At 37.6% G+C, this 12160-nt stretch overlaps 1 protein-coding gene across 8 annotated transcripts in view; it reads right to left on the bottom strand.

Moving 5' to 3' along the window:
* Positions 1-12160, bottom strand: part of LOC579651 (centrosomal protein of 170 kDa protein B) — a 57697-nt gene that overhangs the window by 9737 nt on the left and 35800 nt on the right. For 7 of the 8 annotated variants that reach the window (XM_030999795.1, XM_030999796.1, XM_030999797.1 and 4 more), the window contains 4 exons: positions 10493-10679; positions 5965-7790; positions 4532-4549; positions 442-562 (listed from right to left, as the gene is read on the bottom strand). In XM_030999795.1, coding sequence (XP_030855655.1) covers positions 442-562; positions 4532-4549; positions 5965-7790; positions 10493-10679 — 2152 coding nt within the window. The remainder of the gene's footprint in view (positions 1-441; positions 563-4531; positions 4550-5964; positions 7791-10492; positions 10680-12160) is intronic. The other variant, XM_030999798.1, reaches the window with a different exon arrangement.

The following is a 12160-nucleotide window of genomic DNA, read 5'->3' as shown; positions in this document are numbered from 1 at the left end:
ACACCAATTGTTAAAACACCAAACATTAAAAAATGTCTAGGTTATTGCACTTTACAATATAAACAAGAAGAAAGCACTATTCACATTAAATCTATTGTACCTTGTTTAATACATGTATAACATTGAATAAATAAATATGTATAACGATTCAGTGTGAACAAGAACATTACACTGTTCACACCAACTCAATATCTGGTTAAATAGTACAATAACTAAACTTGTGCAACTTTCCAGTGTGAACAAGAACATGGCACTGTTCACACCAACTCAATATCTGGTTAAATAGTACAATAACTAAACTTGTGCAACTTTCCAGTGTGAACAAGAACATGGCACTGTTCACACCAACTCAATATCTGGTTAAATAGTACAATAACTAAACTTGTGCAACTTTCCAGTGTGAACAAGAACATAGCACTGTTCATACCAACTCCCTTTTACCTGGTTGAAAGCTGAGTGAAGAGGACCTCTGGAGGGGTACCTGGGGATGACGTTCACCTTGCCATATATCCTGTCTGCTGAGATGAATCGAGTCCTCGACCAGTAACTCGTCCATCATTTGCTGAAGACATAAACGGAAACAAAGCCATGAGGGTATAAAGGTTCACTTCAAGGGGAATGGATCCACACAGATTTTTATAACCTGACTCTATCACATTTTGCTGTCCATATTAAACTGTGTGAGGTGTAACATTACATTAACACTCCAGGGGGACTTTACAATTATGGAAAGCCGTTGGCATCTTAGAAAATGTTTTTGTAAAATTTATTTTAAGGCATAAAATGTTGATTCAAACACTCATATTTTCTATTATCAAGGAGATTTAATGTTCTTGATGTGGGATTTATAAAAAGTCTAAAATTCTTGAATTTGTGCTTTTGAATATATTTTATTTTAAGGCTACAAATGGCTCTTCATAATTGTTAAGACCAACTTATAGTTAAGTTTGACTAAGGATCTTTGTGAAGAGACACATCAAAAGTGCAAGAAGTTTTTAAAAGTAAAACAAGACATTAGCAACCAGGCTACTACAACAGAGAAAACATAACAATTATATTCCATTTATAAAATTAAATCCAGAACAAGTTTTGATTTTTACGTACTTGCCTATAAATTCCCATTAGGCCCATCTCTAATTACTTATCTTTTTTCCCCTTCAAATCAGGAACTGAAAAAGGTGCCCACTGATTCATACATGACATTTGAAATACATGTAAGTACAGCATAATCATTCTGTTTCTATCTGGGTACATAGCTCTGTCATATTGTGTCAAATAACAAATGCAAAGTTATGGTGAATGACAATGTACAAGTAACACAGGGTTATCTACCAAGCAATTCAAATGACCACTAGTTTCACTACTTATAACATAATGCTGGATTTAATTCATTCCACTTATATCTGCTACAGGGTTTTCCTAAATGACCAAGCATCACTGACACAAGTCTACAACGTCAATGGTCCATGTACATGACCGAATTTCACAAACTGACAAATCTGATCCATCTTGTGAAGTGGCTCCTGCAATAATTTCTACGCTGTAATTTTATACACCAGACCAAATTTCTAACTTCAACCCGGGACCCAACCGTACCTGAACTACGAACCTAACCTGAAACCCAATTGTAATCCTAACCCTTACCCTATAATTTTATTAAAATAAAACCTGAAGCAATTTTTGCCAGAGCAAATGTCTGATCATCTGTGAAGCATCTGGCAGCCAGTCACAATGTTCACAACATCAAACTTTTGTTTCTCGAGAACATGCACTCTCTCAAAAGCTTATCTGCATATTCAGACAGAAGTTTGCCACTGGGATACCTTCTTATAACTTGTCTATTTTAATAACCACTAGGTGGCAAAAAGCTCATTAGCAATTTCCTCTATACATCCCTGAATAAAATAGTATTGAGGCAATGTATATAAGTATGACTTGCAATGACTTTAATAGTAAGTACTATTATGGGAAAATGAAATGCATACATGTGTATTAGTTTGATACCTATAGTGGTTGGACTGCATGTACAAAGGAAAATTTAAGCGCAATGCAAGATATTAATCCCTCTTGTCCCACAACTACTGTGGATCAGCTAATCCAAATACCTTTGCAAAGGATGTTCTCTTGAACGATTATAAAATAGTACATTTCTTTGATGGATTAGGCAAGATGTAATGTCAGATTAAGTCCCAAAGTTTTAACCTTGAGCCATCAAACAGTACATGAATATAGCTTGATGAGCAATAATGTTCAACGAAAACTTAACAATTAAAATATATTAATTTAAATCTACATGTATATGGTCCTTTTGTATAGACATATACTTTCTTACATCAAAGGGGTACAAATCATTTGCATGAAAGGGTTTACAAATACACAAATTTTCATACACAAAATATATCCATTTCTGCTCTTAAGTCACAATCAAACTTGAAAGAAATAAAAGTCAAACAGTTTCAAAATAAAACTTTCATGAACAGAAAAGGTAAATAGGAAATAGTGAGAGAAACATTCACTCAATGATAAAGAGATGAATTGAAAACAGAAAAACAAGATGTGAAAAGCTAAATGTATGGTAATAAAGAGGGAGAGGGGAAAAACAACAGAAGAAAGGGTATTAATGAGAGAAAAGAGAGATAGGTCTCATAATTTACAAACAGTTTGGAAAAATACTGACAAAGACTATGATATTTTATGTATCATGTAGGCGTTATGTTCCAAAGCTATGTATTTTTGTTTGCTCAATCAGACACCGGAGTGAAGAATTTTCAGGATTTTCAATTATATGGACTACTAAAAAAAAAACTAAGGAAATTGGAAAAAGTACATTTCTATTCACAGAAAACACGCAAATAACACACAAAGAACAACAACAAAAACCCCAAAACAAAAAACTGTCCACATCTGAAATGTTCCTCAGTCAAATACTGATGTGAAAATATCAATCCTAATCCCATGTATGGACATCAATCACAAAAAGTCATTTGGATGGGTTCATTAAGCTCAGAAATATGCATTGTAAAGGTTTTGAGACATGTACAGTAGATTCATTATCACTTGTAGCTTAGTGGACTGGTCCATCGTTGATCAATTACTGGTCATTATGACAGGCATGAATATGCATGGTGAATATTTATAATGAATGTGGTTTAATAATCATGTGTAGCTCTGAATAAACTGTTTAATCATTGGTCAATGGTCATTAGAACATGCATATTACATGTATTTGAGAGGGGAACTGGAGTTTGATCACTATCATGCCAAAAACACCATCAAGGCTCGTTCATATATGACGCTGCAAGAACCACAGCTGTTTTTTGTGATGACGTAAAATGTTATACAATTCACATTTCTGTATCTAATAACACAGAGCTCAGTGAATACACAAAAGTTCTTTGTTGCGTTCAATTGCCATTCATTAAACATGTTTTAAAAAGAATACGTAGTTTAGCGCACCATATCTGAATAAGCCTTTTACTGAACAAACATATTGTTAATCGGTATACAAAATTATACTTTGCTAGATATAAAGATAAGGATTTAACTTTTACAAAATAATATTCCATGTCTCATCCATGGCTATCACATTGAACATTCTATTACTGACCAATACTTAGGTGGTCTAACTATCCAACACTGAGTATTTTTTTTTAAAAACTTGTTGCTCTGTTATTTCAATCAGGGGCATTCTGGTACATTGTATGATCATTATTAAGGGGAAGCATGAACCACCGTAAATGAGGGTATACAAGATAGTTTTTATGAAATTCAAGACATCGATGTCAATCTTGCTATACATTCCTGGGTTGTTAATTAAATGCAACTGTGAAGATAATAAAGAAAAACTTCCACTGCACAACAACAAAATTTAAATTATCTTACATCTGCCAGAATGAGTGTTTTTCAAAGTAAAGTCAGTGACGAAATGGAAACTTAAAGGGAACAATCACCCATAGAAAAACACCCAGATATTCAACAACAGAGGAACTAAATCTTTTTGCATTATCCACACTGCAAAAATCATGTCAAATAAAATAAAATCTTATCATATACAGCAAAATCAAATCAAAGTAACTTTTAGATAATGAATAAAATTTGAGGATATATTGCTTAAAATATACATCCCATAAAATTGTGACATTTTAGAGGCACTAAACACAAATCATAACCATGAAGTATATTCTTATTTATTTCAGGATTAACAACAAATTTGGACACATTCCTGGATCCTATCAAAGCATGATATTCTTTCAGCCACAGATGACACGCTCTACCCGTGATATAATTTGACTTGTTGATTTATCAAGGTATAATTTATTTCCTGGGTGTGGGTTCGTTTTAAGGGGAAGGACTACATTAGCTAGCTCTCTACACATCCACCGCTACCGACTACTACAGGTTCAACTAACGACGAATGGAGCAGACTCTAGCATGCATGCACAGAGGAGGAGGAGGTACCATGATACCAATGAACACCAAGCACGAAGCAGTGAGGTGAGTGTGAGAGATAGAGAGTGAAAGAGAGACTTACCACAAAATGAAATATGAGCTGGATTCAATGGAATGGATGTATGAATGAAGAGGGTGTAAAAGAGGCACAAAAAGGCTTAGTACGGTAAAGTATAACATCACAGATGAAACAAAATGAGCCGTGGTTCCATTTTGATATTGTAAACAAAATTTTCAGGAAAAAATTGTGTAAAACATAAACTGCGTAAAGCTCCAATTAAAAAAATTGTCCAACTGGTTTCCCCCCCCCCCCCTGATTGTTATCCTGGACCTCATTGCATAAATCTTACCATTTGTGGTCACATTGCCATCAATGTTGACTACCATGGGAACTACCAAGCCAATCAAATCAAGGTTTCCATGGAAGTTACCATTAATGGCATAGTTAACATCAATTGTAGGGTTTATGCAATGGGGCCCCAAGATCTAGTTTAGTAATTTAGTAATTTTGTAATCATTAAAGGAGGCATTGACATGTACATATTAAAGATTAAAGCCACCATAGCAAATCTTGCAGTGAATTAACTGTTTGGACAAAAGATAAAAGGTAGGAGACTGACTACTTTCTTTTGGGGCTGCTGGAATTTCCTGATTTTTTTCTTCCTGATTTGAGTCACTTTCTTTCAACTTACCTGTCTTTTCCAAGATTGATATAAGTGAACTATCTTCCATGTTTTTCCCCAATTTCCAGGATAGCTGGAAACCCTGGCAAACCATACATGTGGGTCTGAACCCCACCATTCTAGTGCTCAGGGGTTAAAAAACCAACCAAGCTCCCATCATCATCATCGTAAACACATTACCTTATGTGAAACATGTGACCGTAGAACTGAAGTCCACACTGCAGCATGACTCAAAACCACATGGCTTTCAGGTTGAATTTAGAAAATTGAATTGTCATATAGCTACAAGATTTCCTTTTTTCTAATCGATTCCATCAAGACCGAATCTGTCATCACATTGGAAATTGTAAACTTCCGTCATTATCCTGCGAATCATCAGTCAAATATGAACATAGGTACATGGAAGGACAGCAATAGGACATTCATCCAGTGACAGGAATTCAAAAGACATTACCTACAGCTTAGCTACAGTGTTTAGTGAATTAGATTGAATTTGCATTCTCAGAAGTGATTGTTGTTTATAAAGGTGATATGTATGGCTCGTTTTGCAGCTACACAAATATTTGGATATCTGAGAACTGTGCTCCAAAATAAGGTGTGTGCATGAAGGCAAGGACTAAAGATAGCATTGGGGACATCTATATCCACCATTTTCATTTAAGATCATCTACTTAACACATATGTACCTAAAGAGCAATGATCTATTCTTTAAAAATCCGAAATGAATTTGTTCAAAATATCAAATAAAACAATGTTATGTTAGAAGCAAAGAACGCATTGCTTGGATGTAGAACAGTGTGATGTCTTAAATAATATTCTCTAGATGTCTTACCTGTTCTTTTGGAATCCTGTCAATTTTAATCTCATCAATGGATTCTCCCTGAGCCAACCTCTGAAGGTTCTGCGCTAAGGTGTTACTGGCCTGAGCAATCTCTACTCGCAGGTTGGGTGGTTTCCTCGTTGGTGATGTCCTAGGAGCAGAGGTCTGGAGGTTCTGCAAGGAGCTTGACTTCTGCCTCTGGATGACGGGTGCCTGCCTCTCCTCACTCTGGTGGTTCTGTGTTATTGTGCGGCGAGTATTGACATTCTTGATGTAACTGTCCACATCATGGTCCGAGTCGTCCGCTGTATCGTACCTTCTCCAGGCTCCTGTTGAGGTCTTTCTTACGCCACTGACATTACTGTCTGTTGACCCAATGGAACTTTTGCGAGATAAGTTCCCAGATGGAGTGCGATTGTGAGAGGCAGAAGTAGGAAGACGTGACCTTGGCTCGGCTGTCTTCATTTTCTGATCCTGCATGGACTGAGTGCGGGCATGTCTAGCGATTTGGGATCCAAGACTGTGGTCCGTCCTTGCACTGGAGTCCCCATTCCTGGCATTTGATGCAGAAGTTCGCCCCCTGCCTCTCTCTCCTGGTGTGCGCCGGCCTGAATCAGAGACAGCCCCACTACGTGTCTCACGCATTGATCCACCACGGCGGAAGTTCTTGGAAGAGCTCAGATCTGACATGCTAGAACTGGGACTAATGTCACTATAGTCTGCACCAGAGTCTTCACTAAACCTACTCTTGCGTAACATGGTGCTACGGGTTTGGCGTGGCTGTGACAAGTTGGGTGGTTTTAGGCTTTTAGGCTTTTTGACAGCTTTGGTGTTTTCTGATGTTCCCTTTGATACTGATCGGTTTGATATCCTTCCTGTTGGTAAAGAACCTGTGAGATGAGTATTTCTTCTGAAGGAGTGTTCAGAGTCACTCACAGAGTCAGCTTCTTTCTCTGCAGCCGACATCTTGTGTTTGTTAGGTGTTGATAGCCTACTCCATATACCACCACCTTTAGCTGGTGCAGGAGTGGTTTTATCACTACTTGTTCTACTATGTGCATCTGCTTGAGTTGGTCTTGGCTTTTCAGTGCTTCTGACAGCCTTCTGTCTTCCATTAGTGTAGTGCGGTTGTTCTGGCGTACTATTATCCTCGGGACAGGAGTAGTGCCTGCTCTTACTTCCTGCCCATGTGTTATTACCTCCAACTAAACTTACATTGCTCACAGTATCTACATCAGTATCTACATCTGCTTCAAATGACACCACAGAGATATCTTGGGAAATGTCATGTGGCATTTCATGAGAGTCTGACATCTCTGGAGAAGGTGTATCCTGACGCTTTGTTCGCATTCTCTCTTCTAGATTGCGCATCAAGGTCTCAGTGTCTTTCAAAAGCACATCGGTATCCATGCTTCCCTCTGGACCCCAGGAGTCTCTCCGTGCCTCCTCTTGCTGGTAACCCATAGGAGCAATGGGGTCAGAGCTACCATGGAGCTGCCTCCTTTTTCCAAAAGCCTTTTCCTCCATGGTTCTTTCTTGAGGATAGCGTTGCTGTTCCTGCTGCTGCTGCTGCTGTTCTATGGCATGGTTCCTGGGGCTGCGGAAGGCACTGGTGTTGGAGGCCTGGAAGCCATTTTGTCTCATGGTCTGCTCCGAGCTGCTGGACGTGGAGGACTGCCGAGCTGTCTGAAGATTTTCAGCAGGCGTGTTTGGCAATATGCGTTTCCCTCGAGATCCTCTGGGACCAGCTGAATCTGGTGATTGGGGAGGTGCTGTCCTGGGAGTAGTGGATGTTTGCACTCTGGTACCTGATGGTGGCTTCTTGCTCAAATGATCATCTGAAATAAAAAATGAATACAAACAAAAATATATTTATTTGCACTACCATAATACTCAGTTTTATATTATCTCCATGTAATATCAAACACTTTCTACAGGTATAAAACTTTTACTGGAATTTCAAAAAGTTATTAACCTAATCAACACACACAGTTATTTGCAACCCTTCACACTTATTGCACAATCCCAATCAAAATAAAACAAATTAACAGAACACTAAAGGTCACAGGTGGATGTGAGTGATATTTATCCAGGAAGTCATCAATTAAACCTGCAACTGAACATTTCTGTACATTTTACACAAGTTTCACTTTTCAGCGTTTGTGTTGTTGAAAAGCATTTAATAACATTTGAAATACAATGCAGGTAAAAGAAATGAATCACAGAAACTTACTGGTGATATATATTCAACAATTGTAACGACTTGATATCCACATATAAATCCAATATTCAGCACTTATTCTTTGTTCACAAGCATAATCGCAAGAACGTTCCGAAATGGCTATCAGGCATATACATGTGTCACCAATGCAGCTCTACTACTAGATAACTGTACTTGGAACAAAGTGTCACATGATCTCATGATGCCTAAAAGCTGTTATTTCTCCTGTCTTCCAATAACATGTACGGTTTGCTTTCAAGAACAACACAGATTCATTGCACATATCAACGATGAGTAACTTGACTAGAGTGCCAGGTACCTGCGTCAAAGCATCAATCCTTAAAACAGACTCTCAAGAGGAAATCTCTCACATCCTCTCCTCTTCCCCCTAAACGTCTCTACATCTCTTCTCTGTTCTCTTTCACGAACCTTCACGTATGATATCACCTAGAGGGGGGTTCTATTAACACACGAGCAAATGGCATGCTGTGCTCGAATCAGTCAGAGTCCCAAGCTATTGTCGCAGGAAATCATGCACCCCCGCTACGGTCAGGGCACCTCCCTCTCCCTGGCTTTATCCATTTCCTCCGCTTCACATCTCACTTCAAAGGGTCATTCTCACAACCAAAGATCATGTCCATAGCACCATTCAATGCAACACATATATACCCTCAACTCAGGTGCCTTCACCATGTGAATGTTCACACACAAAGCTCTTTAAAGTTCTCCTGCAGAATCACAGGGGTTGTACACACTTCAACATGACCCTCTTGTGATGAAAGGCCACTGCCGTGTGAACAGACCTTTGATACCTGAAGGCAAACTGTGCGCATGTGAAGTGACAGCACTACACACCTACCGCCTGTACATTGCTGAATGACTGCCTGTATCCAACAGCAGACAAATCTAGAGCTTCCTTTTATCTATTTATATCTAATATACTTTGAGTTGATTTTGGATTAGTGCAAATTAGTTGGGCCAGCCTCACCATTTTTCCACGGAGGAAGCTTTCAAATTGAATCATTTGAAGCATGACGCGATTGCTGAATTACAGCTTAACAATTGTAATGTATTAAATGTATTTGTTAAATACATTTCTAGGTAAAATGCAGCTTTTATGACATTTCCCTTCACTTACAGGAAATTCCTGATAAAAATGATAATATTCAAGTTTTATATTCTCTCTTCACATGCCACAAATACATCAATCATACTAGGTTTATGGGATGAGAAACTGCTTCAAAGTAATTTGTACATAATTTTCCTTATATTTGTTGTTGGTTGCATCATGTGAGATATTCCTAAAGGAGATCCTAATCTAAATTTCATTATATTATTCCATGGGCAACATATCTATAAAGATAATAAATTATCTCTACATGTATATGATACACTAGTTAAATTTTGATTACCATTTTAATTCTGAAATTTATTTTAATGTTCAAAACCTGAATTTCAGCATATACTTATTGTTAAAAATAGTTCAAATTAATAGTTTTTGGCGGTTTTCACATTGTGCATAGCAAATTCCTCTACATTTTGTTGCAGTTTCTGTATGATCTTACCACTGTGATGATCTGATAAGAACGATGAGTAATAGTCAAAAGGGAACCGACCCCGATGCATGCACCATGTTCACATGCCAGGCGCACAGCAGGAAAGAATGAGTAAACCTAACATTACGCTGACATTGAATTTCCATGACAACAAGACAGACTATATGGTATGGGCAATCCCCACATTTTTTCCCCTCTTATTACAATAGGCCATGCATATAGCATGCATAAGAGACAGAGAGAGAGAGAGACAGAGAGACCAACTGACTCACAGGGAGAGCGAAAGAAAAGACAGAAAGAAAGAGAGAGAAGAAGAAGATACACATAAAGACACTCAAATAACATGCAGACAGAGGGCCAGTTTAATAAATCAAATCAAGAAGCAGAGATAAAGGGTGAAGGCTGGTTCTTTTATACTTATACTGTCCCCTCTTTGAAAAGTATTAACACTTTCTTTCATGAATACAAAAGTCATTATAAAGAGAAGAACACCAAGTAATTAATACAAAAATTCTCAATCTTCTATTCTTACAAATTGAGCGGTAATAACACTTTTTTTCGATGACTGTCCTACTGTGAAATTCAACAACACTTTCCTAAAGGCTGAAATTAAACTAAAAATACTAAAGTCAGTACAGAAAGACACAATTTGTTCAAACTCTACGCTCTAGAACTTGAAATATGTCCCCCCCCCCCACCTCCCTTCCTGTGAGGGGGGGGGGGGGAGAAGAGGAAACTTGAATCATATATGAGACTTCCTTACCTCTGTCACTGATCCTGGAAGAGTGCTCAGCCTCATAGCCCTCTATGATGTGGTCAGGTGACACATCATGTCTGTCAGGTGACAGGTGCTGCTGTGTTCTCTCTGGACCGGAGTGTGGAAGGGCAGAGTTGGTGGTCATTGTGGCCCATTGCTGAACCCACTGTGGGGTCCCCGGCCCTCCTTTAAGCTGAAAGAAAAGAAATTGACAAAGAGAGTGGAGCCAAGGTTCAGGAAGATATTGTGCATCAGACCACAATTCTCATGTGAATGCTTGTACCTATAATAAGCAAACGTTTAGGTTTCTATTAGGAAAACAAAGTCATAACTGAAGGTAGCAAATTTAGGTTTACTTTCTTCATTTCAGTCATAATATATTTTTGTTAATCTCGCAGGATGTTCATTACAAATATCCATGCCCCAAGATTGATCTGCCTTCTCAAAAGCATGCTCCCAGCTGAAATGTTTTTTCTTCCCATAATATAGCAATAGGTATATGTTCCATCAGAAAAAAAGAAATATGCTCATTCAAAAAGGACCTCTTTGTAACCCTTATCCGCTCACATTCAAATAGTTTTCATATTTCATCCTCCTTCAAGTTACTCAATAATATGAACAAGATTTTCTACACACTGCATTCAACAAAAATCTAATCAACTTTGGCATCCTACTGGGTCCAAATCCCTTTGAAAAGCAGTAGCACATATAAGTGAAACCCCTTAATCACTAGTTCACACTTAAAAACTTTTTGTGGTTGCATTTTATATTATTTTACATCCTTCACATATATTATCTATTACATTGCAGGTGCTTAAAAAGTGAACACATACACGATACCAATTGTTCTCAAACAAATTGGAAATGTTCCAATATCTAACGCACTTCATATGTTACAGTATTGCACAATGTCCACTTGTTTCTATTTCATAAGAACAGAGATTTCTATTTGCATCACATTTCAATTTGAAGAAGTACTTGATATTTCTTAAAGGTCAATTGATCAATCTGACACATCTGACACACACGCACACACAAGAATGGTTGAGTACACCATCTACATTGTAACAATGTTTCCTCATTTAGGTATTTAAATAGTTCTGCCGAGTCTCAACAAATATTAAAAGAAGGGAGCAAAGATACATGGCAGGTAGTTACATGTACATAGGGTTGGTAGCAAGATCAAACCTTGCTAAAATAACACTGGATGAGAGATTCAATATTCATGACACAATTTAATGAACACATTTTATGAATATATAATTGATTATTTCAGGGCTAAACACTATCACACTCAATCCTCCATGCTTTACTCATGCTCGTATTAGGCAATTCATATCTTGCATACTGCATAGTCACAAAACAACTGAAATTATTAATAAATGGTCCAAAGAAGACTTTCTACTGCAGTTCAAAATTGTGTACATGTGTGCATAATTTAAAAAATCCATGATACATTGATTATCTCTAATCTCACTGACGTTTTCTAACAGACAATAGTTTTGTCAACAAATTAGTGAAGCTTGACATCTGGTCTCCCACTTGTTTCCCTTTTTCTTGCTAATAATTCATAGATTTCCTAAGGACATGTAGGGCTTGCCAAGGTTCTGATTGGGTGCTGAAGTTTTACTGACAAATGGTGGAATATCCTGGCCCTTTCTTTGATCATGGAAT

Source organism: Strongylocentrotus purpuratus, unplaced genomic scaffold, assembly GCF_000002235.5.
Source record: "Strongylocentrotus purpuratus isolate Spur 01 unplaced genomic scaffold, Spur_5.0 spur5_scaffold_5, whole genome shotgun sequence".
In the NCBI taxonomy this organism is placed as follows: domain Eukaryota; kingdom Metazoa; phylum Echinodermata; class Echinoidea; order Camarodonta; family Strongylocentrotidae; genus Strongylocentrotus; species Strongylocentrotus purpuratus.
Note: the sequence above shows the minus strand (reverse complement) of the source record. Positions and strands in the feature narration are given on the sequence as shown.